At 42.6% G+C, this 26,537-nt stretch overlaps 1 protein-coding gene across 1 annotated transcript; it reads left to right on the top strand.

The window, feature by feature from the left end:
• The first annotated feature begins 648 nt into the window (after positions 1-648).
• On the top strand, positions 649-25,385 carry rspo3 (R-spondin 3). Its single transcript, XM_084052647.1, has 6 exons — positions 649-1,743; positions 11,854-12,036; positions 13,039-13,182; positions 13,528-13,674; positions 15,059-15,244; positions 24,203-25,385. Exons 1-6 carry the CDS (start codon positions 1,455-1,457, stop codon positions 24,436-24,438), a joined length of 1,185 nt encoding a protein of 394 aa, XP_083908773.1. The 5' UTR covers positions 649-1,454; the 3' UTR covers positions 24,439-25,385.
• The last annotated feature ends 1,152 nt before the right edge of the window (positions 25,386-26,537 follow it).

Raw genomic sequence — 26,537 nt, 5'->3', positions numbered from 1 at the left:
TCCAGATCCGTGCAGATAACTAAAGAGGATAATATTACATCACCCAAAATTCTATGGTGCATAAAAACAACTCTAGAACACTGTCAAATTTACAAAGGGTAGGCCTACTTAAACTCTCTCTGTCTGACTCTGACTCTGTCTGTCTGACTCTGACGGTGTGTGTGTGTGTGTGTGTGTGTGTGTGTGTGTGTGTGTGTGTGTGTGTGTGTGTGTGTGTGTGTGTGTGTGTGTGGGTGCGCACGCGCGCGTGCGTGCGCGTGTGTGTGTGTGTGTGTGTGTGTGTGTGTGTGTGTGTGTGTGTGTGTGTGTGTGTGAGAGTGAAACTCTCTCTCTCTCTCTCTCTCTCTCTCTCTCTCTCTCTCTCTCTCTTTCTCTCACTCTGTGTGTGTGTGTGTGTGTGTGTGTGTGTGTGTGTGTGTGTGTGTGTGTGTGTGTGTGTGTGTGTGTGTGTGTGTGTGTGTGTGTGTGTGTGTGTGTGTGTGTGTGTGTGTGTGTGTGTGTGTGTGTGTGTCTCTCTCTCTCTCTCGCTCTCTCTGACGTGGGGGTTTGCCCTCTAAATAAACTTTGCAGCGCTAGGAGGGGGGGAGAGAGAGAGAGAGAGAGAGAGAGAGAGAGAGAGAGAGAGAGAGAGAGAGAGAGAGAGAAACGGCAGAGGGCTGAAGTCATCAGCGGGCCATACAGACGGACTGACTGAATAGGTCCTGCACGCAAAGCAGAAAAGCGCTGAAACTGCGGAGATTAGGCTGTACTTTGGTTCAATTGCCTGCTGCCGACAGAGAGAGAGGTGTGTGTGTGCGTGCGCTGCTGCTGCGACAATCAAAAAGAACAACGAAACATTCACACCTCATCGAAACCCGACTTTATTGGCACTTTATTTCATAGTAATAGAGGTGGGCGTGTGACGGCGTGCACTTTTGGTACCAACTTTGATGCTGAGATGACGCGAGGACCTTCTTCTCCGCGCCTGGCATGACAGGCTACTAGAAACCAACCGGGACGCACAGAACAGGCGCATCTCCAAAGAGCTTCTTATAGAGAATTTACAGCTTGGAATACTGGAAGGAGAAATCAGATCTCTATCATTTCTGAATATCTCAAACTTTTGTATTTCTTTTTTTTCCTTTAATTTAGAGTAGCCAATATTTTTAACCCCCTTTTTCTCCCCAATGTAGTCGTTATGCCAATTATTTCCTTTAACTTTTTTTCATGTGTTAATATGGTTCTGCTTTCCTCCTGCGCACAGCGGATAATAATATAGTATTTTTTTTTCTTCTTCTTTTTGTTGTTGTTGAGTAATGCTCTCAAACACGGCACGGATCATATAACTGCTACCTGATTGATTTCAGTCTGGCTTTCCTGGCTCCATATGAGGATCCTATCCAGGATGTTACTGTCCAAGCGGCCCAGGCATCATTGGGCCATCACCGCACATTTTTATCAACACATTATATCTCATGCGTTCGCAACGGGCTGGGGGTCCTGCTCTGTCTAGGAATTCTTCTATAGGCCTGCTACAGACCCCACACCCACTGCCAGCGTGTTGTAGCGGGACACAGCGGAGTCATCATCATCATCATCCAATCAGTGATTATAGGTGGACATTGACATTGGCTTGTACGAGTCTCATCATCTGTGGGCTAACTATGCAATTACAACTGATCTCCTTTGTTTTGATCACCTGGCACTGCATGGAATACACTGGTTGTCAGCAGCACAGCAGCGCCAGGCACCGGCCTCACAAACGTGAGTAAAAAAAAAGTTCAAATACTTTAAGTTAAAGGGCGCACTGCATGCGCGTAACGAGAGGCTGCCTGATGGTGCGTCCTGACTCTCTTCTCACCCTGCTCTATGCCAATGGTTCTCAAACGTTTACATTTCAAGGTCTGCCCTTAAACTCTGACAGGGTACAAATGGAACCAAATGGACCCGTCCATTTGGTCCCATTTGCACACTGTCAGAGACGCGTTACAGACTTGTAAGGGTCAATTTAGAACCCCCTAAAAGGAACCCAGGCAGAGAGAGTCCATGGATGGAATCAACTTTGAGAACCACTGCTCTGTGCACCCGTCACCACATTCAGCGCAAGTTCAAGCTACAGTTTACTTTAAAAAGAATGTAGGTTATATAGGCTATATATTAGCCTATATATTATTATTTTTAGTCGGGACAGTCGGGATAACAATAATTAACATGCTAGGGACACTTTTTTCCGCAACTTTTTATAAATCAAGAAACACATCTGTGAAGTGATACACGCTTCACTGCAGTGTAATCACATTGATGTTTTCAATTTTCATACTAAGACGATTTCTAGGCTATAGCCTATAGGCTAGCCTACTGGTTGGCCCTTTTCTGACAAGATCCATAACAATTCAATTTATTGCGTAAAACAACTCATTCCATTCATTAGCCTACCTTGCAAAAAGCTTCCAATCCCCGTATCCAATCTTATTCTATTACCATTTAATATCCAGTCCTGGAGATTTTCTCTTTCGATGCATTGTGCTCCATCAATCCATCCAGGACGCTGCAGTCGCTCGGTAGCTGAGCGTTGCATTCAGTCCCCTGGTTCCCGTCGCTCTCTAGCGGTCAGAACAGTAGCCCGCACTATGTGGGGTCAGTGCCTAAACCAGTGGTTCACAAACGTTTTAGCTCAAGACCCAAAAGAGAAATTAGACGTTTGCCCGGTTCCCCAAACTAGTGAAAATAGCAGATCTACAAAATAATTTCATGAATAATCATTTTTAAAAATCCATAAATTAGAAAATACATTTTAAGAAGTAGGCCTAGTGATAATAGCCGATCTACAAGCTCACAACACCGTGTTATGAGCTTGTAGATCGGCTATTATCACTACTTCTTAAACATTTAGTTTTATAATTTATGGATTTTTAAAAATGATTATTCATGAAATTATTTTGAAAAATCATTGCATTTTTTTTTTATGATTCATGAAAAATGTTGAATTTCTTTGGATTAAAAAAAAATGTTTTTTGACATTTACTCGTGACCCATAAAAATGTGTCCATGACCCACAAATGGGTCCCGACCCAACGTTTGGGAAACAGTGTAGCCTATTCAAGGTCCCACTCATGTGTTGAGTATAATTAGTTATTTCCCCTCTTTCTTCCACCTAATGTATTTGTTAATGTCTGTTCGCGATTCGAGTCCTTCCAATGTGTTACTGTTGCCAGGCCACATTTCTCCCCTGACAGCAGCAAGCCAGATAGACTCATTAAATATCATATAGTCAGACTCTGTAGCCTACACCAGTGGTTCCCAAACTTTTACATTTCATGGTCTCTCCTTAACTATGACAGTATACAAATGGAATGGTTCCAATTCAGAGTTACAGACTTGTAAGGGTCCATTTGGAACCCCCTCAAGGAACCCTGAGAGTCACTGGCCCCCACTTTAAGAACCATTGGCCAACGCTATAGCCTTGGATCAAGACGGTCATCGAACAGTCTTGTATCAAGAGGCTATGCAGGCTATTGGTCTGAGCAAAATCCAGATATCTGCCTGGCAGAAACAATAGGAAGCCTACTTTCAGGCTATACGTTCCACAAGTTGTACACTTTATGTGGTTGTAAACTGAGGAGAAAGGATCACTTTGTGGGATTTTTTTACCATGCAGGTTGCTATTTATCTATTTAGATATTGCGCTGTGCTCTAAAATGTTGTGCTAGGCTTACTTAAGATGGAAATCATAACTCACTTTAATTACCACTCCAAATCCGAGATAACGCTAAATGTAGGTCCATCAGAAGAACAAAGGAGACACCACATATTGAGAAACGGTCCTCTAAATCTCTTGGTATTTCATATCCCATACATCACCCCTACAGTCCAACATTATGTCTCATCTCTTGAGCTATGACCAGCGTTTTTCCATGACACTCTGAAATGAGTATCAATAAAGTATATTTTTGTATTCTTCCTACGCACACTTTATCACTGAGGGTGTCCAGATGTGCATTCTGACCAAGTCTGCTAGAGGAGAGCATGCAGAGATAACTGGAATATTCCATGTATCACCTGCCAGCGTGGCTTAAAACTGTTCATGATGTGCAATAATAGAGTTTAAAGTGATGTTTTTATCTCTGCCACCTGTGGTTGAAGTCTCATTCTGCATTTCTTTCTCTTCAAAAGTTTACGCGTCGCTCTGTTATTTGAAACCTCGCCGACCAAGAAAAGTCCCCGCCGTTATTTTAAACAGGTGTACAACACCAATTAACACAGCAGTGGTTAGTGTGTAGAAGGTGAGATCACATGTTGTTTTTATGTATTGTTTATGTATTGCTGGCATCTACAGAGTTATGCTCGCAGAGCACTGAGATGTACTTCAAATGAGCAAGGAGCTGTGCTCACTTTGGAGAGACCAGACCCAGTTCAGTTCAGTCCAATATAATTTGGTTCAGGCTTTTTGAGGTAAGCAAGGATCAGTGGGCTCTGGTTCAATAATAGTCTTCAGCAGAAATAGAGCAAACAAACAAAAGTCGCCCTCAGACAGAGGAGAGGAGTAAAAAACCTTTACTGTATGTGTTGACTGTAGAAGTTCATTTTACATGCTTACTTTGTTGCTCCCCCAAGAGGAATTGTACAGAAATCCTGCTGTCACTAATGTAGGACAGATGCAGATACACTGGACTACAATGTCTGTATGCTTTTACCATACATCTCCAGAAGCTAAGAGATCCTTTGAAATGTTAATTTCTGTCTGAAAATGTAATGGAAAAGGATATAAGACTGGGAAGACTGGACAGACAGAGAGAGGGAGAGGGAGAGAGAAAGAGAGAGACTATGTTTTGACTACAGTCACACCTGATTTTTAAACTATTCCAGGACCAAAATTGGGTCAGTGGCCAGTCTCTTCTGATTTATAACAAGAATAGCAGTATGTTCTGATGAGCCTGTGTCCCGAGATGAGATACCAGCATTCTCAGTTGAGCTCATGTTAATATGATCCCATCTGACTAAGAAATGCACTCACTCTGCATTGAGGGTTAAGTAAGAAGAGTGAACTTCTGCCTTCCCGATTGGCGAAGCAAGCTTTGATGGAATTGAGATGGACATGAATCGGATGCATCCACAGATATCAAGGAGGATGGAGGAAGCAAGAGTGTGAGGGGGGTGAATGAGTACACACTACTCAGAGAGGAAGAAGGGGCAGGAGAAGGAGAGAGTCAATGACCATTCAGTCAACTGGCCAAAATTACCATGCGAAGGCTGGGTCAGATCTCCAGGCTTCCTGTGAGTGATGATGCATGGGTACTAACCATGCACACACACACACACACACACACACACACACACACACACACACACACACACACACACACACACACACACACACACACACACACACACACACACACACACACACACACACTAACCACAGATTTTAGATTTAATCTGAAGGGAAAACAATGAGAAGGGACGGGCATCCATTGTGTAGCATGATGGAAACCTTAAAAAGACAAGGAAGACATTAAAGAATTCATTGTGAAACTTGAACAGAGAATCACTGTCTGTGGTTCCACCTGTCTTCTATTAGACTATAAAACTAATATTTTTTTAACTGTATATGTGTGACTGTGTGTGTGTGCGTGCGTGCAGATGCGTGGTGTGTGAGTGTGTGTGTGTGTGTGTGTGTGTGTGTGTGTGTGTGTGTGTGTGTGTGTGTGTGTGTGTGTGTGTGTGTGTGTGTGTGTGTGTGTGTGTGTGTGTGTGTGTGTGTGTGTGTGTGTGTGTGTGCGTGCGTGTGTGTGTGCGCGTGTGTGCATGCGTGTGTTTCTGTGTCCATGTGTGCATTATGTGAGTGAGTGTGTCAGTGTGTGGGTATGTTAAGCAAGATACCACTGCCCAGCTGAGGGTGTGTTGGTGCAAGTGCAAGGGCAAGGCCAAATTCCTGTGTCTTAAGGCTTCTCTGAATCAGGGCTGCTTGGCAGGAACACATGTGGGCAAATGGACAGCAGTTGTAAAGATTGCTGAGATATGTCAAACACAGTACCATGATATATGGCAAATTGGCAGCAAAATGCTGAGCTGCGAAGAGTGGGAGAAATGCCAACTCAAACCCAGTGGCATAAAATGTGTGTTTGAGAGAGAGAAACCTCCCCCTGGACACCTGTGGTAGCCATCTCCTTAAAGCATCTATTATATAAACTAAGTATTAGTGCTGAATACCAAAAAGGGACCAAAGGATCCAATGTCATAGACATTGGATCCTAGACATGAGTTTTAGAGCAGGAGTATAAAACACTGCACTTTACTGATGGATTAATCTGTTAAGTTCTGTCATCCCCTGTACAATATGATACAGCCACAGAAACCTGCATGCATGCATGCCCTTGGCAGCATTAGCTCTTGGACTGAAACATTGTATTACGTGACTTTAACAAACCTCCTCGACTGCTATACCCATAAATATAGTGATATAGCTGCAGTGAGTGTAGGACCAGAAACTATCATCTAAGGCAAGGGTTCCCAAACCTTTCAGGCCGCGACCCACCAAAGTAATCATTGTTGAACTGGGGACCCCCCAAAATAATCGTATTTGAACTGGGGACCCCCCACCCTGACAAGCACTTGGAATTGTTGGCATTACATTTGACTCGGTTCCACAGATGAATATTGTGAAATTGGCCGATCTACAAGCTCACAACGCCTCGCTCTGCGAGGCTTTGTGAGCTTGTAGATCGGCTATTTTCACAATGTTTGCCTCTTTCTTACGTAATATTTGCCAGTTTGGCCAATTTGGTATATATATCATACATACAATAAATAAATAAATATAATACATCAGTAAAAAAAAATGTGGCGACCCCAGTTTGGGAATCACTGTTCTAAGGTGATTTCATCTGTGTTGCAGTTGTATTTACTAGACTTTAGACTTTATTGTCCCCAAGAGAAATAATCATTTCCACAGCACAAAATAACAGCAATGCAGCCACATTAACAATGACATAAATTGACAGACAAGCACTCAGGCCTGTTTAGTGACGCCTGTTTTTTAACCACATGAACTGTCTGTAGTGCCTCAGTTCTGGGGTGAACGTTCGGTTATTGGCTATTTTTGACGAAGATATTTGTTGTCGAGTGAAAACAGCAAGGTGCCTAGTATAAAGCCACGGGTGACTGTTGCTTTTTGGCGAAAACAACCCACATTCAATTGCCCATAACTATGGAATGGAATATCGTGGCGACACAATTGTTTTTCTCCGATTCTACGAGACCCCCCTGCGTCCTCTGTGCATTTTAACCTCAATTAAATTGTAATTGTTCTGCAGAATCTTGTATATCCAGTTAGCCTTTTTCATGAGCTGACATTGTCTGGTACATTATATACTGTATCAACTTTCATTAGCCTACTGTACATATTGTAAAGTTTTAATGACATGGACATGAATTGATAAATCAAAGCATTTCTCTCTCTCAAAAAAAAACTAAACGCATATTCTTAAAATACATAAATTATTATGGGATCTTAACAATAACATTTGTGTGTATTATTCAGGTTCTATATCAGTACAGGAAACGTTTCATTATGTGGGTAAATGGATGCCTGGGTCTGATGTTACTCTGGATTTGTTTTTTTTACCAAAGAATGGAGTAACCTATTAGCATGATACCCTGAGATTTGGATCCTTACCTTATTTAAAATATACCACTTCAGAAAAAGATAGTTGCTGTGGTTTGTACTAATTAGAAGGACAATTATGAGCTTAGTAAAGATCTCAGACATTACTGCATTCAACAAAATGAATGCAGTAAAAATTGTGCGCGTGATATTGATCTCTGCACTATCAGGACACAGGTGGTGATAGACAGAGGTTGATAAGAAAAAAAGAGTTCATTCCTCCATTGATTCAAATAATTTAATTGAAAGCATTATTAGTTGAGCTGCGAAGCAATTGTAATGAGGCTGTCTATGTATGTATGTATGTATGTATGTATGTATGTATGTATGTATGTATGTATGTATGTATGTATGTATGTATGTATGTATGTATGTATGTATGTATGTATGTATGCATGTATATATGTACAGTATGTATGTATGTATGTATGTATGTATGTATGTATGTGCGTACGTACGGTCATGGAACTATATAATATGTGACATGTTGTGCAGTTTGATGGTCAAAGGTAAAGGTCGGGCCTCATAGCTCAACTAAACCTATGTTGCCCATGTTCCTAGAGAATGTCTCACGATCTGGTCATTACCTTAATATAATGGCTAACTGATATGGATCTGTCATGGTGATTCACATGGATTTGGCTTTAGATCAAATGCAGTGTATATGTGCATGGCTATCATCACTCTGAAACAAAGTGGAGAGTGAATGGAGATTTGCGGTGCTCATATCTACCCATGCAGGGCTGTGTAAGTTGTGGGTTGCGGCCGTCAGGACCCAGGCCCCTCTACACGTGATTGCAATTTGGGCTTGATTGGATGTTCATGATGTATGCCGTCTTTTTTTTAATAAGAAATAGACACCTCCTGACACTAAATTTGGAAGCCAATTACATGCAAACGTATGGCTTATCCAAAACCTGTTTGACGCTCATTGTCACATGACACCTGAGATCATGTGTACCTAATTTGGTGAAAATCAATAGCAAATAGCTTTTCTGATGCCACTTTGATCATGGGTCAAAGTGAAATTGCTTTGGGTTGATCAGACGATGATATTTTGGCCTTCTTTGTAAAGTAGGCCCCTCCTGCACATTTTGGAAGCCAATTGTTAATTAGCCAATCGGAATGGAATGTGACAAATTGGTACGATACATGTTCACATGATTACAGAGATAATGTGTAGTGATTTGTGTGAACTGACGAGTAGTAGTTGTTTTTAAGAAAATGGCTGAAAATCTAGTTAGGACAGAAGCTGGGACTTTATGGGCAGTTGAATAATTTTCAGGGAATCCAGGGGAAATTAATTGTATGACCTAAGGTTCAAGAGTTTTAGGCCAAACCATAAAGAGGGCTGGTGTAGCACCACCTTCGCACAATGCCACCTTGAGGCCGATTTGGAAAAATGAGGGTGTCTGCCTTGGCCTACTGGCAGTGCGTGTGAAAAGTTTACGCACGCACGCACGCACGCACGCACGCACGCACGCACGCACGCACGCACGCACGCACGCACGCACGCACGCACACACACACACACACACACACACACACACACACACACACACACACACACACACACACACACACACACACACACACACACACACACACACACACACACACACACACACACACACACACACACACTCTCCTGGTAGGCTACACCAGTCAATCAAATGACCCTGCACTCACCCCTCATAAAGAAAATACTAGTAAACAATAATAGATGAATGTTGGACAAATCTCTACAATGGCTACTACCTACTGTTGCCATGATGTTTATCTTGAACGATACTGCCTCACAAAACCAGAGTAATATAGCAGCAACAATTAATCTCGATAAGACACCCTGCTATCAACACTCTACCTTTGTCAGAGTACATGCCTAGAGAGAAATCAAAGTCTCTCTTAGACTCTTTCAGTCTAATATGGACATGTGTTTTAGAGACAATTGGATGCTGTGGGAAAATAATCTGACAAACAGATAGTAAATGTGAGTTATGTTACTGTTCTTTTGCACAAATGTCATGGTAACTTGACAGACAAGGAAATTATAAGTTATTTTGTTTCATTTCTCAGAAAGTCATCCAAGAAAGTTGTTGGCCTGGGTGAATGTTAATTGTTATACGTTTTATTTGTTATTGTAGTTATTATATCCAGTAGCTGTACAGATGTTTTGAGTTTGTCTGTTTGCATGCATGTGCATGTTTATGTTGCTTTGTCTATCTGTACACTTAGATATGTCTAGGACAGAGCCAAAACATGTAAACCCTAAAATGTTATGTCAGGCAGTGGGACAAACTCATGAATCGCAGCATATCCTAATTGACCTGACGTGTGCACTATTACAGATGAAAAACTTTAAACACCACAACACCCTGCACAGTGAGTCCCATAACAATAACATCTGGCCCTTATACAGCATATCTCACTCAGGAAATTGGTCAATTTGGACCATCGGGAAGGATTGTCTGCAATATTGACATTGAAATCAGTTACACCCTAAAAGCCTTTTGTTTTGTTTTTAAGCTCTCCACAAACTTGGTATACTATTACTGAATAAAAATGCATTTACATTGTCTATTGGATTGTGAATCCAGCCCAGTTAAATACACAATATAGCTGTTCACCAGTAATGTTGAGAGAGGATGTGCTCCATCAGAAACTTGGCCATATCTCTGGTACTGTTTGTCCAACCATCATGATATATAGTGAATACCGTATGTTTAAAATGGGTCAGAAGTTGTCTGCAAATGCATTTTAAAATCAACAAACGGGTGCACCACAAATGCCAAAGGTTGAATCTCTTTTAATCTGCTCATTTGAAATTCATCTCATTGAAGAGCATCTCCTCCGGAACAAAGAATCATTCAAAATGCAATGCTTGGTTTTTGTTCCTATATGTGGTTGTGGACTACCACATAGAGCTTCTACTGTAACATAAAGGTTTGAACTATAGTTATAAGCTTGCTAAACACATGGAAAACTATGTTGAATATCCACACACACAGATTTAAAGTATATAGGCGCTTTGGAATTTGTGGATGTTTAGGATGTTGCAGAGTGCAGACCATCTGCCTGCGTGTTCTTTGTAGGGTGCAACGCTTTGCAATCATCATAATATGGAATGACAGACTGAGACAGGGCAAAGAGAGCAAAAAAGAGAGAGAGTAAAGGAGACACGAAGACTCAGAGAGAGGCTTGTATCACTGAATAAATCCCAAGGAATGCTCACAATGTTACTGTAAAATGAGACAATATCTGTTTTTTTTTGTCATTCTGTTTTTACCACAGGAAGACTTGCTTCTCACCATAGAAATATTCAAAGTTCACTCTTTGCTACAAAGTCAGGGACTTTTGGTTTCTTTGTGGTTGGGTTTTATATGGAAATGCGAACAGAAATGCAAACAGGATGACACATGTACAATACAACATACTTGTACAAGCTGGTAATTTCTTATCTCTTCTCTTGTTACTTTCTAAGAGTCAGAATTTAATACCCGAACATGATAGAGCCATATTACCATTGTACGCTGCAATATTTACTGCAAAATCCTGAGTGTTAGGTTAAGTTTGAGTGTAAAACTAAACCCACCTCACGGTTAGCTCTCAGCTGCTTGGCTTCTCTCTTGATTCATAATCTATGCAAAACATAACACACACTTGGTCTTCAAAGCATAATAGAAAAGGTTATTCGAGGTCAAGCTGAACTAAATTAATTGTAAGACATTGGACCATATATCTTACAAACTGACTTCCTGAACTATTGTCTGGGGCCCCTAATGGCTCTCTTGGGGCTACTTTTCTTGAATTCATAGATGGCATCAGTCGTAATTTGTTTTTAAAAACCTGCTTTTCAGGTTTAGACAAAATTTGTCATTTGCTTTCCTGCTGCTAGCTTTTCCCAAGTCCTAAAACTGATCCATATGTGAGAGATCCCACTTAAAGATTTTCCTTTTTTTTCTGGTTTTATCCCAGGCACGGACAGAAAGACGTATTTCAGCTGTGAGTTGACAATTGGGACGCTGGCATTATTATTTGGGTACCCACAAAACTTGTGTGTGTGCACACGAGCACGCATGTACGTGTCTAAAAGGTTTATGCAAGAAGACGGTTACCAACTAGCTATAGTGACTTATTGCCACTTAAATATGGCTCATTTTCACTTTGTTGAGGTGCTTGTGTTTTCCATTGAATTGTTGTCTCTTCCACAGAGAGCACGGGGTGCCAGCAGAGTGGCTGTCTGACCTGCTCAGACTATAATGGCTGCCTGTCCTGCAAGCCACGTTACTTTATGCATCTGCAGCGGAACGGGATGAAGCAGATAGGGGAGTGTGTGCCTTCCTGTCCCCGGGGATTCTATGACACACGCTCCCCAGACAGAAACACCTGCACCAGTAAGTGACTATGCCACAGCCAAATCCTCAGTTTCATGCTTAAATAATCCATCGTATGACGGTGCCTCGCACCAAAAATAGACTGTCTATAAGCCCACAATGCGCCACATACGACAAAGTATAAATCAGTCTACACTAGAACTTTACCGTAAAGCTTTTACAATTACATCAGTTGTTTTATATTACTCACATGGATTTTTGTTTTTACAAAAGCATTGATCAAACTGGTAAAGAACACAACTATTTTGGGAATAATACATAGAAGAACAAATACTGTTAGGTATATATATGTATAGTGTTAGTGACCTGTGAATAACACTAGCTTTTTCCCCCGTACTCAAGACAAACACATGCACAAGAAAGAATCTCAAACTTGTCATGAGTCAAATTTGTCCTCTTTATGGTATGTTTTAACTTGCACATAATAAACACAAGCACAAGTTGGCTATGTGGCTCTGAGACCTTGTCAAAATACATGTCCTCTGTCCATATACAATTCTTAAAAAAACAGCCACAGAACCTGTGGCAGTCCTACTGGCCCCAATGCTAGTGATATATGTTCCTGTTTGCCAGATACGGTCATGCTCACGAAACTTACTAGCAACCTGATTATTGCAAAGTTGGATCGTCTTCCCTGTTCAAAACGTCTTTGTACTGAAAACATAGGTCACCACCCACCCAGTAAAACACATCCATTTGTCTGCAGTGACCCATATTCTCCTTTCCCAATGACATATGCACACATACAGTATGCACACCCAGACGTGCAGGCACACACACACAAACACAAACACACATGCACGCACGCACGCACGCACGCACGCACGCACGCACGCACGCACGCACGCACGCACGCACGCACGCACGCACACACACACACACACACCACACACACACAAACATAAATGACACCCTGTATATTTAAAAGGCAGTATATACACACGATAACTTGTGCGGTTAAATAAACGCCAGTGGTGGGTCTGTCATGCATTTCCCTGTCAGAGTGCAGACCGGAGTGCGACTCCTGCTTCAATAAGAACTTCTGCACGCGCTGCCGAGCAGGATTCTACCTTCACCTGGGCAAATGCCTGGAGAACTGCCCCGAGGGGCTGGTCCGCAGCGACGCACAGAGGGAGTGCGTTCCCAGTGAGTATTTACTGTGATCACATGTTAGTAGTCCATCGACAATTTTGGTTATAAACAATGACATCCTTAGCGTTAATTTGTCCATTTGTAACTCTTGAGAGTGCACATATAATTAACCACTTAAACGCCAGGATCCATATTCTGAGGGAAAACCTTCGCAGAAAAAAGCAGATCGACAAGGGCTTGTCGATCGGCTATTTTCAGCGAAAGCTTTCCCCACAATAACAGAAAACAGAAAAGTACAGAGCCCTGAGGGACTTCGCTCAACCATATGGGTTTTAAGGGGTTAACAGTCAAGGTTTCACAGTGTATGGTGACAGACATGACATGTGTGGCTCTCTGCAGAGTGTCCTGCGGAGTGTGACTCATGTGTGAACAGTGACACATGCACACGCTGCCGACCAGGCCTGTACCAGCTGACGGGACGGTGCCACCACGTCTGTCCCGAAGACTACGAGCCCGATGACAAGCTCATGGAGTGCACCCCGCAAGGTCAGGCTTGTGTGTGTGTGTGTGTGTGTGTGCGTGCGTGCGTGCGTGCGTGCGTGCGTGCGAGTGTGCGTGAGATGCAACAACATATCGGAATTAGATGATGTCATTCACATGAAGCCCAGTGGCAAATAAATTGAATCCCAAACAACTGTCTGGAACTTGCAAAATACTCTTTATTCAGTAACAACGTTTTGTTTACACGGTATAGTTTGTTCTATCATGTTGTTACAGAATAATGATTATTTTTGCAAGTTCCAGACTTGGTTCCAGACTTAGTTTGTGGGATCGCTCTCTCCTTTTTATGCTTGTGATTTTTCTGTTATCCTGTGCACCTGTCGTGCCAATGACCCCCAAATTGATATACATATACATGGCAGCGGACCCCCACCTGAAAATGTTTTGTGCCAGGAACCCCCAGAAGAGAACACTTTCAAGATCTTTCAGAAATGTTCAGAAATAGCAGATGTACAGTACAAGCTCGCAGCACGGCACAAATCTTAATGGGTTAAGGTGTGCATCGGCCTTTAGTCAAATATATTTAATCCACCTTGGACAAGAATGAGACTCGCTCATAGCCTTTGCTCCTAACTTATTTATAGAATGTGTTATCATTATCAAAAACAGGAGAGAACACAATATTGCCAGGCAGGCACAACAAACACAGGACAAGCTCCATCTATTTTGGCCATTGATCCACTTTAGTGACCATATGACCATGAGCTTGACCTTTCAAGGTCACCCAAGGTCAAAAACAATGAATATGTCTCTTACTTAAACAGTTGACCAGTTATAGGATAGAAAATAGGCTATTTTGACTGATGACGTTGACACCAAATATGTAGAACCCTACCCATTTTCGTTTTACTCCTAGTTGTATCTGTCCTGTGTTTCATAACTGTGGTACTGCCATGACAGATCAATAAAGGTTTATATAGAAGGATGTTAACATTTTTTATTAGGTTACGAAAACAGAAAACAATTCAAAACGTTTCTGTGACCTTTGACTTGGACTATGACCCAATTACCTCCAAAGTTTGATCAGCTAATCAAGCCATGGATCATACCCATCTTTCCTGAAAGTTTCATGTCATTCTGTGATAACGGTTTTGTATAAAGTTGCAGATTGACAAAAACAATATCCTCACAGCTCAGTTCAATAGAACATTATTTTATAAGCAATCTGACAAACCTATGTTTGAAAAACAATTCTGGTAAGAAGAAAATAATGCAGTGGATCATAAGATAGCAGGATGAAATAGAATAGAACAGAATAGAATGGAATCTTCTTTTAGGATATCATATTGACACAAAACAAAGTCCTATACCTTCTCCAAGCCACTGACATCAACCTTCTTTCCTCCACTGGTCTGACCGTGGTCCACAGTGCACTGTGAGGTGGGTGAGTGGGGTGAGTGGAGTCCCTGTGCTCGGGCAGGGAGAACCTGTGGATTCAAGCGGGGCCAGGAGACCAGGACACGGCAGGTCCTCCAGTACCCATCGCCCTTCGGAAACCCCTGCCCGGAGATTTCCGAGATCAAAGAGTGCCTGGTCAAAAGGAGGAAATGTCCAGGTAAATGCAATGAGGATGTTATTGATGATGATTGTGAGAAAGAAGGAAAATGCTGGTGGTGCAGAGATGTGGTTTGGTGGTTATGTGTCTGGCTTATCTATACCACAGGCATTCGTATTGTCTGTCTGAAAGTGGTGTAATCCCAGCATTTCCATCAATGTCTCTTTTGCAAAGTGTCAAAAACAATGGGCGTAATAATAATCCCAACCCATCAGAAAACTGTTCACACGTCAGATTTGACGTGTGAACACACGTCAAAACACACGTCAGCAGCTGCACATGCAGCTGCTGTTGATTCCTGTCATTCTGACCATCAATGCTTCTAATAATTTGTAATATGGCAGCATTACAATTTTCTCTGAAACCCAGACTTGCTGCTTCAGCCTGTATAATCTGAACTAGTCATTCTTCCGTTAGGGACTATGGCTGTTTACTCAGAGGATTTTCATTGTGGTTAGAGCGGAGGACAGAGGGGGGGACACACATGTGTGATGTTGCAATAGGGTTGTTTTGTGTTTTTCCCCTGAGACCTTTTTCGATATTTAAACAGTAAAACCGCGCTCTGCTTCTCATAAACATGGGATCGCGTGATCATCTCTAATGAATTGAGTGCAAAATGCTTCTCAGACTAGAGTCGTAAAAAGAAATAAAGGCATGTGTCGTCGAAGATTTAGTACTGTGTATGCGCACGCAAGTGCACAGTAAAGTACACACAGCTCCATCACCGTGTTTAGGGCGTGTGTGAAGGTGCATGCATGCCAGTATGCATGTGCGTGTGTGTGTGTGTATGTGTGTATGTGTGCGCGTGTGTATGTGCCTGTCTGCGCATCATTAAAGTGGTGTTTTGTGGCTGGTTGTTTTTCAGCCGTCCATGTAGTGTTAAATGATACATCACAGACAGGCTAGGAGGCTGCGATCCAGTCCCCTGGGGCCTCACACTCTGACAGAACAAACACAGTGGGTGTGGGTGTGTGTGTGTGTGTGTGTGTGTGTGTGTGTGTGTGTGTGTGTGTGTGTGTGTGTGTGTGTGTGTGTGTGTGTGTGTGTGTGTGTGTGTGTGTGTGTGTCAGGCACATACACATGCACACACATGCACACACACACACACGCACGCATGCATGCGTGCGTGTGTCTGTCATTCTGCTCCAGACTCTGGAGCAGAATGGTCAGTTCAACATCAACATCCTCCCATAGGGGGGGCACGCAGCGACTGGGGATCAGAATTGCTTTATCCCCACAGCTGCTGGTACACACACACACACACACACACACACACACACACACACACACACACACACACACACACACACACACACACACACACACACACACACACACACACACACACACACACACACACACACACACACACACACACACATGCGCACACACACTAGGGCTGTGTTGACACCGGACTCTGTCTTATATATTTCGCCCAGATCAACGTGATTTTGAGGTTATGTTTAGGTATAGTTTATGTGATAGGGTTAGGGTTAAAGTTAAGGTTTAGGCATACTTTCTGTGAAGTTAAAGGTTAGGGTTTCAGAATCAGAATCAGAATCAGAATTTAGGCGCCAAACCAAAGGAAGAGGGAGTCCCGTGTTGACATATTCACAGCCAAAGCAGATACAGATACACTCTCTCACAGACATGTGAGCGCACACACATGCACAACAAACAGCATGTCCAACATGGCTCACTGAAATAACTACAAGGCTCACACTCTAGGTGGTAATTTGTAAAGAGAGTCTACTGCCTGGATCCAATCTGTAACGCAGACAGTGAAATGTGCCCTCTGTCACCCCTGTCTCGTGCCTCAGTGTGTGCGTGCGTGTGTGTGTGTGTGTGTGTGTGTGTGTGTGTGTGTGTGTGTGTGTGTGTGTGTGTGTGTGTGTGTGTGTGTGTGTGTGTGTGTGTGTGTGTGTGTGTGTGTGTGTGTGTGTGTGTGTGTGTGCGTGCATGTCTCACTGTCCTCCATCTGCCACTTTCACTCCCCCTCTTTCACACTCTCTATCTCTCTCGATTCATTCTCTCAGCTCGTTCCCCTCCACACAGACGCCTGCATACACACGGATACACACATTCCCTCCCGTCACTATAGCACTCCAAAGAAAACAACAGGCCACCTCTCTCACCCACCCCACCCCTGTCACCTCTCTCACCCACCCCCTCCCCTCATCACTCACCTCCCTCCCCTCATCACCCACTCTGCCCCCTCCCCTCTCTCAACCTCACCTACCCCGTCCTCTCACCTGGTCCACCCTCTCATCCCTCTCTCTCACCCACCCCACCCTCTGTACCACCGTATCCCGACCCAACCCCTTCTCCCTACTAGGGATACTGGTTGATTGGGTCGGCGCTGAGACTTGGTGTGGAGTTGACCGCTTCATTGGTCCCTCCTGAGCCTAGTGGAGTCAGAGAGTGAGAGATGATGGATACAAAGCTGCGTGTGTGCGTGCGTGCGTGCGTGCGTGCGTGCGTGCGTGCGTGCGTGCGTGCGTGCGTGCGTGCGTGCGTGCGTGCGTGCGTGCGTGTGTGTGTGTGTGGTTATCGACCTTGCCACCGTGTGTTATTACCCAGCTGCCCCAGCCAAACAAGAGTTAACTATGTGCCCTGGCAGTGTCCTTCCCTGGTTGTTTATGTTGTGAACACGCTATGCAGGTCAGTGGTCCCCCAGCAGAGCCCCTTCTCCTGTCCTAACAAAAATAGCAAATCTACAAACTATCTACTGTACAAGTGATATTTTCACTGCACTACACCACCATACGACGAAAGAAGTAAACTCATAGTGGTTAACACAGTTTTACTGTGTACTTGAATTTTGATCCTCCCTTTATTCTCCTACTTGTCTGATGCCTTTCCTCGTCCTCCTCCTTTCCTCTCCTTTGGCCCCTTCTCCTCCTGCATCCTGATCACTTGATCTGTGCTTTTCACTCTGTCCCGCCACTCCTTTCTCATCCTCTTCCCCTACGAATCACCTTGTATGCTTTGACGTGTCACCATTTTATCTCCTTCCCTTTTACAAAACTCTGCAAACGCACTTCTGACACATTCTCTGTCAACTTTACTCCACTTTCTCTGCACTTTTATACAACATCCTTCAACTTTGCTACCTAATGCCTCTCTTTACATTTTCATTCTCCGCCCGTCATGGTTTCTGTTCTCAAGTTATTTTTGTCTCTCTCCATTCATGAACTCGCCAATAACCTGAATACATATTCATTCTTTTATCAAACTCTCTTATATCTTCCAGTTCGATGTACAGATTCACAGCGACACTCTTTGACTGCCAATGATGAGAATGACGAGATTTTATGTTTTCAGTGGTTTTACGCTAGATGGCGCTGTTCGCTAACCTATGAGTCACCATTTGAGTCTCAGTGAAGCAATGAAGCAGCAAATCACGTGATCGCAAAAAAACAACCACATTCACTTCCATGTTAATGGATTTGGAAAAAATGCTCTGCTTTATGTTGCTTTTTGGCGAAAACAACCTACTTTCACCTGCCAATATTTATGGCATGGATGATCGCGACGGCACGCTTGTTTCCCCCCGATTCTTCTCGGATACGTCTTTTAAAGCGATCATACTGGAGATAAATAAAATGTTTTTTCAAAGGTTAGTGAAAACACTCGATCATCGCTGTCAGTGGCTTAGCAAACAATGTTTTATTTCTGGCAGTCAAAGACTTAAGGTATGTATGTACACATCGGGGATATATATTTGTGCGATTAATTTGCCTTAAAATCTATTTTAGTTTGTTCGTCATGAGAATACATTCACATAGAGCGTGAATATTACTCACCAATAAAGTGGTGTAATATTTATTCTGAACCAGGTAAAATGTTCTCAGTTTCCGCACTTTGAATAAAGGCCTGTATAAATGAAGTATCAACTGTATTCATACTAGTTTTGATGCGAATAACTCGCCGGCGAGTATTTCACATTTACGTATAATTTATTCGTCACGCCCCTGGTGTGTAGAGGCCTTTAGATGTGATTTCAAGTCTTCAAGAGTTGGCAGTAAAAAATCCCAACTTCCAGGAGGAAGTGATTAGCTCCTAAAAGCGTAAGTGGGTGATATCGTCTTGCAACAAGCAGAAAGCAACAGGAAACAAGAAGACAAATGCAAGCCCTGAATGTCAGGGGAAAACCTTGGCTCTGCTCATCCCTTATCCATGAGTAGAGATTGTGAATGTTTATACACATCCTCACCCGCCTCCATGCCTTTCAAGTTAACGCTGGTTAATTTGTCCTCCGATCGACCTACTGTTCACCTCTCTATCTCTCTAGCCGGATAGATTGGGTGCCCTCTGCCAAACTTAACCCCTTAAACAGGCCACCCCCTGCACACGTACACGCACACACGCACACCCAACCACACACACACACACGCGCGCACGCGCACACGCACGCACACACACACACACGCACACACACACACACACACACACACACACACACACACACACACACACACACAATCATGCCTCACCCCTCCACACATGCAGTTCCCGTCCTACGCATATATACACACTCACATACAGAGACACCCCCCGACACACACGCACACACACACACACACACACACACACACACACACACACACACACACACACACACACACACACACACACACACACACACACACACACACACACACACACACACACACACACACACACACAAGCCAGCACCAACTAAGTGAGGAACGTTACATACACACGTACACACAACACCCCCCCTGCACAATAATGCTGGCGGCCGCACGGCGGGCATTCCTCCTACAGGACAGGCCAGAGCCTTTAATCCCAGCCTGGCTCCCGCCAGAAGCCCCCCGGACGACAGCACGCCTGCCACGGAGGATGTGCCATCATTACACTGATTGTACAAACACAACATGCATGCATGCACGCACGCACGCGCTCACACATGCACACACACACACACACACACACACACACACACACACACACACACACACACACACACACACACACACACACACACACACACACACACACACACACACACACACACACACACACACACACACACACACACACACACACACACATGACACATCCTTGCTCTGTCTGTTATTGTCCCCTCATTAAAGCCTAAAATATACTTTGTCATGTGACAATATTGCTCTCCGAAAACTTTCACTTTCACGTTGATGTTTTTTCTCTCGAAAATCTGTTTTTTTCATGGTTGTACAACAGCTCTCTGGTGTACTCCCTCCCTGGTCTGTCTGTCTCTCACTCACTGTGCCAGCATGCCAGACAGTCTATGACAGCTTCTCTCCCAGTAAATCCCCTCGGCCCCGTTCGGCGGTACAGTTTACTGGCCAGTGTGTGCTCTGTGTGACCATTTGAGCGTTCTAGAAGTTACAACCATCTTTTCAGCAGAGTTAACAGCCATGAATGGGTTTAAAAAATAATTAGGGCTGTGAAAGACATTGAGAGGGGATAGCACAAATGACTGCAGACATTCCTCTCGTCATCTAATTATTAGAGAACATGAAAACAATACAATAGTAATCGTTTATATCCTGAAGAAGGCAGTTGTCTGAAACGTGGTTTCTATTTCTCTGCGTCCATAATAAAAGATTGGCACTTGGACTAATTGTGTGTGCGGCCACCTTTATGTCTAGTCTTTATTTTTATTTATTTTTACATTTTTGGGGGGATTTTTCTGCCTTTATTGATAGGAACAGTAGACTGGCAGGAAATAGGGAGAGAGGAGGGTGACACGCAGCAAAGGTCGCCGGGATCGGGAGTCAAACCCACGACACTCTGTCAGGCTGGGTGCCCAGACGGTTACGCCAACCGTCCGGGCCAAGACTAGTTTTTTACAATACAGTAATTCACTTCTTGGTTAATTGGTAGAGATCTTAAGAAGAGCTTCTGTGAGATATTAAAAGCGTACATCACATCTCATCTTGAGACCAGACACAAACCTTTTGTTTTTACCCAATTTAGGGCCTGAATTAAAATGACAAGACAAATTCACCACTCATTGTGTTACTAAAGCATGATTTATATTATGAGTATAAATTAAGCATGAGAGATACTATAATCATTAACACGATCCTTTTAAAGCTAGTTTAAAGAAATATGTTACTTCTCTATTGATGTGTGTTTGTGGGTCGATGTTAAAAAACACATTTAAGTGCAGTGTTGGCTATACACAGTAAAAGTGTTTTATGTTGTAATTGTAAAGATTGACCCTTTTTACGCTTTCACAGTTAACACGCCAGATTTGACTGTGTATAATGTTGTGCAACTCTCAGCATAAATGGAAAAAAATAACATATAACGTGAGGTGGGATTGGTTAGAGAGGTTTCCATCTGCATTCACAGTACAACCTCAGTATTACATGAGTATCACCGATTATCCCTACACATTTGTGGCCAATTGATTCCAGATGATATTTTGGTATCCCTGTAAAGAGCTATCTGCTTTGTGAGGTATTATGGTGACCACGCTTGGATGTATTCACATGAGATAAATACATCTTTTTTTTTGTAGATCTGCTATTATCGCCAAATATTCACAGATGTGTGCCAGATGTTTGTTTATTTTGATCAATTTTTTGTCTATTTTTGCCTATTATGACATGCCCAGAATAGGGGTGATAGGGTTCATGTGGTTAAACTTGACATGCTGTACATCTCTGATATTGGAATACCTTTTAATACTATACACTAGAATCTAGACTTTACTCTCAAGATCACATAATGTGAATTCTGTTTTAGGGTACATTTTGTTTGGCATTCAAAAACATTTGATAAATGTATGCAGTGGTATAACTAAGCACATTTACTCAAGTACTGTAATTAAGTAAAGTTTTGAGGTATTTTTACTTTACCGGAGTATTTCCAAATTTCTGTACTTTTACTTCTACTCCACTACATCTCAGAGGCAAATATTATACTTTTACTCCACTACAATTATTCGAAAACTTTAGTTACTAGTTACTTTGCAGATTTTGATTATTATTACAAATCATACATTACCCACTTCAGACGTATATATACATTTCGGCCATTTGAAAATAGCTGATCTACATGCTCATCGCGACACATTGTGAGCTTGTAGATCTGATATTATACATTTTACATTCTGCATAATGAGCACTTTCTACTTTAGTACTTTTAAGTATATTTTGATGCTAATACTTTTGTACTTTTACTCAAGTAAATTTTGATTACCGGACTTTTACTTGTAACAGAGTGTTTCTACATTGCAATATTCATACTTTTACTTAAGTTTAAAATGTGAGTAATTTTTCCACCACTGTCAGGGTCCATGCGCCCCTTGTCAATACATGCAAGATTGATCACAAACTGGTCCAAGTCCAACTAACAAAATGCAGGTTGGTTTGATAAACGCTCCCCCTAATGATCTCAACATTGGCATGGATTAGGTTTCTGCTTTGGCTCTGCAAAAGCGGAGAGAATACAGTGTGACTAATCTGTTGATCTTATAAATAGTTATGGTGTCAAGGCAGAGAAAACATTGTGAACCCAGAGGACTTCCTGTGTTGAAAGGGGAGAGTGATGAGTCGAAATGAGTCAGACCACCAAGATACGCTATCTGTCCATCAATTCATCCATCCCTTTTAGTGGACTTTGTTTGTTGCTTTAATTTTTCAACAAAACTTCTTTCACACTGCACCGTTCGTACACAGACAGTGTGCATATGCATATATGAGTACATACAGGTTCATTTGTATGTGTGTATGGGGGCAGGGGCCATCTCCTCTCCCCCTCACAACTTGTATACCTCTAAGGTCTTTCATTACTCCTGCTTAAAGACTAAACACAGTTGGCTGGTAGGGCCCTGTATCGCTTTGAGTGGACCCTTGGAATGTATGGGTCAGGTCTGGACTGGCAGAGCAATGGTGAGCCCCACTGCCCGGTCCAGGCAAGGAACTGGGCTGATTAATGGAGAGAGGGAGAGGAAGGGAGTGCGGGGGGTGCTATGAGGCAGACGGGGGAGGAAGAAAGAGATATGGGTCTTTCTCTTTCGCTCCAACTCTATCACCCCTCTTTCTCTCTCCCCCCTGTGTCCATGCCTACTGCCTACTTCAGCAGTTTCACAATCCCCATGCATCCAGCCAGTCAGCCAGCCATCCAAGCAGGCTGTGGTGCTCCACTCCAGTCACACATGGACAGCAGCAGCACAACAACAGGAAAGGGCCCCTGGTTTCACTAGCTAGATCTGTCTCCACTCGCCCTGGGGGTGTATCTTGTTATTATCATTAATAACTTCTGCCTGAGCTCCAGCAGATAAACCTCCAGCATTCCTAAACTCCTTGTTTTGTTTATGAGATGGTGTTGCAAGAGCAGATAAATTGGGGGGTTTATTTAAAGGCTTTCTATTTTGGACAAAGCCTGCTTATCAGACCAGCGGATTGCAACAGCTGAAAGTCTGACAGGGTGTGGCGTCTGTCTGTGGGGGTAGACTGACATCTTGTGGTGAATGGAGAACATTGCATGAATTAATGTCAAAATCTACCACATAGCACAAGTTAGTAGGCTATATGGAAGTTATAAACATTTAAACATGAAATTATCCATGCAATCTTTCGCATTCTAGGAGTTTCACATTTCTTTCTTTCATTCTTCTGTCCACCACATTTTTTTTCCCTGTGGGGAGAACTCAGTCAGAATAACAGCACTTTTGTTAACAAAACAACGCACCAAGCAGGCTATGTGTGAAATTAAACTGATTTGGCAGATGCTGGTTTGAAACGGCTTATGCTGGAATGAATGTATGAACAGTATTCATGGACACCGGACCACAAAGAGAAACCTCTTCAGTACCAGCCAGAACAAAAACAGATGACATGATGATGTGGTGAGGATTACACTGTACAGTATGTAGTCCCACATTTTACATGACATGAGCTGACTTTATCCTCTTTCTGCTCTGCTCTTTTCGTCCAGGAGGCAGGAGGAAGGCTGGGGGAAGGGGGGAGCGGCGGAATCGCAACAACCGGAGAGACAAGGACAGCCAGGAAGGGCGCAGGGAGAGGAAACGTGAGAGAGAGAGGGAACGAGAGAGGGAGAGAGAGACAGGTGACCGTGAAGACTCTGAAAACAGGAACAAAACAGAGCACCGGCACCGCAGAGGCCAAGACACACAGCTGGCCTCACCGGAGGAGGATGGCACCACAAAGTAGCGCTCCACCTTCAAATGACTCAACCACCTTCCTCCTTTCATTCCCCAATTCCTTCTCCTCCCTCCCTCCCTTCCACCCCCACCCCGCCCCCCCCCCACAACCCCTCACCGCAGGGGTGCTGCTGCTATCTGTATGATTTGAATATACTGTTTATGCACAAAGAAAGATGGGGCACATTCAGCCACAAGGCTTGGGCCATTATGGACTTTAAAACTCCTTTTCTTTCTACCCTCTCCACCCTAGCCTCTTGTTCACCGCTAAGAGTCTCTCATCACGTTCCCCCCCAACTTGCATTTTCCTGAAATGCATTAGAGAAATAAGACTGCTGTTGTGACTGGACAAGACGAAAAAAAGAGCAAACATTTGGGAAAAGTGGAGGACTGATAGGCAGATGGATGGACATGCGTATTGGAGGGACATTGAGGTTATATTATGTGCTTGTTGATATGGTTATTTAAAGGGGCCCAGGTACAACATTGCGCCTTTTTTATGTAGATTTTGTGACATTATGTAGAATCTTTGTTTATTGTTGTTTTTATTATTTAGATGTCTTTACAATTTTGCTTATTTGATGTGTAATTTGTAAAAAAAAGAAAAAGAAAAAAAATAACAAAAAAATAACTTGTTTGCTCGTCATCTTGTGACATCATCACCACCACCAGTGACAGAATGGAACAGATGTAGCTGCATGTTGTCATTATGTAAGTCAAATGAAATTGACTGAATGTTTTGTCATTGGAAAAAGGCTGCAGAGGGGGAAAAAAAACAAAAATATATATTGTTTCTTCTGTATCTCTGGGAGGGAAAAACCTAATTTGGCCCAAATTAATGACTAATTTAATCTGTCACTGGTTCTGCCTATTGGTGCAAACAGGGTCTGTGCTTTCAATAAAGCCCCTGACCAGAAACCAAAAGTACCTTTATGTCAAATAAAAATATAATGGGTTTGTATGCGTCTGTGTTGCTTTTCATTATCTCTTTACTTTCTGTGTAACCTTTCTCACATACATATTCAGCACAAGAGGTGATAATCACGTGATATATGATGACATATTGTCGCTGTTGGGCAGAAAACTTGTATGTCCAAAACCGTAACTTTTCAGGAAATGTAAAAAAAAGAAAACCAGTGATCCAATATTTATTGGTCACAAGGTCTTGTTAATACTTTTCATTGGTTAAATATTTATAAAACCCACATACGGACTTTACCACTTTCAACATGCCGTCTCTATTTTGGGCATGTCATAGGGTTCACATGAGGCTAGTCTTATGACAGTCATGTTTCAGGGCTAGGCATGTCATAGGTGTAAAGTTTTAGGATTTTCAGATATCTTAAAATAGTTAAAATCTACAATACATGATTGCTTATTTCCGCTATTTTTGTGTGACACTGTCATACAGCAAAGTATAAAACAGAGTATTCATTTATGAAATATAGATGAAACATGGAGATCCAAGGTTTTTACCCGACAGACAATATATTCAGCTCTGGAAAGATTAGAGACTACTCCAAGTCTTTCTCAAGTCATCATATCTATGGCAACCATTCCATTCCAGTGTGTTGAATTCCAACCCAAACACACCTACTACTACTTTGTGAGTTACTGATTAAGTAATCAACTGAACCAAATCTCCTATAATGAAGAAAAGTATAATAAAAACAGTGTTTTGGTCGCGACACGGGACACCATAGCATTCCACTGGAAATGGCTACTTAGTACTTTGCATAACAGGTTTACACCATAGAGTTAAATCACCATTACACCACTGGTCATCACTAATCCTCTTGCAATAGCAGTTGGGAACTTGGGAGGCAAACAATCCTAGTAATTATTTTAGTTGAAGAAATCAGGGTTGAACTCTTGCATTAATACATTTGTATTGCTTAACTATTTTTTTTTTTTTTAACCAATTATCGTTTTATGGAAAAAAAGAGAACTGATAATTTCCAGCCATCCAGGCTCCTGGTGAATCATGACCATAAAACATTTGAGTCTGTGTAAAAAAAAAAATCCCAAAAATATATACGTATATATATATTAAGTATATATATATAGACGCAGAATCAAACATTTTATAGTCATGATTCACCAGGCTTA

Source organism: Gymnoscopelus microlampas (assembly GCF_963454915.1).
Source record: "Gymnoscopelus microlampas genome assembly, chromosome: 3".
Lineage (NCBI taxonomy): Eukaryota > Metazoa > Chordata > Actinopteri > Myctophiformes > Myctophidae > Gymnoscopelus > Gymnoscopelus microlampas.
Note: the sequence above shows the minus strand (reverse complement) of the source record. Positions and strands in the feature narration are given on the sequence as shown.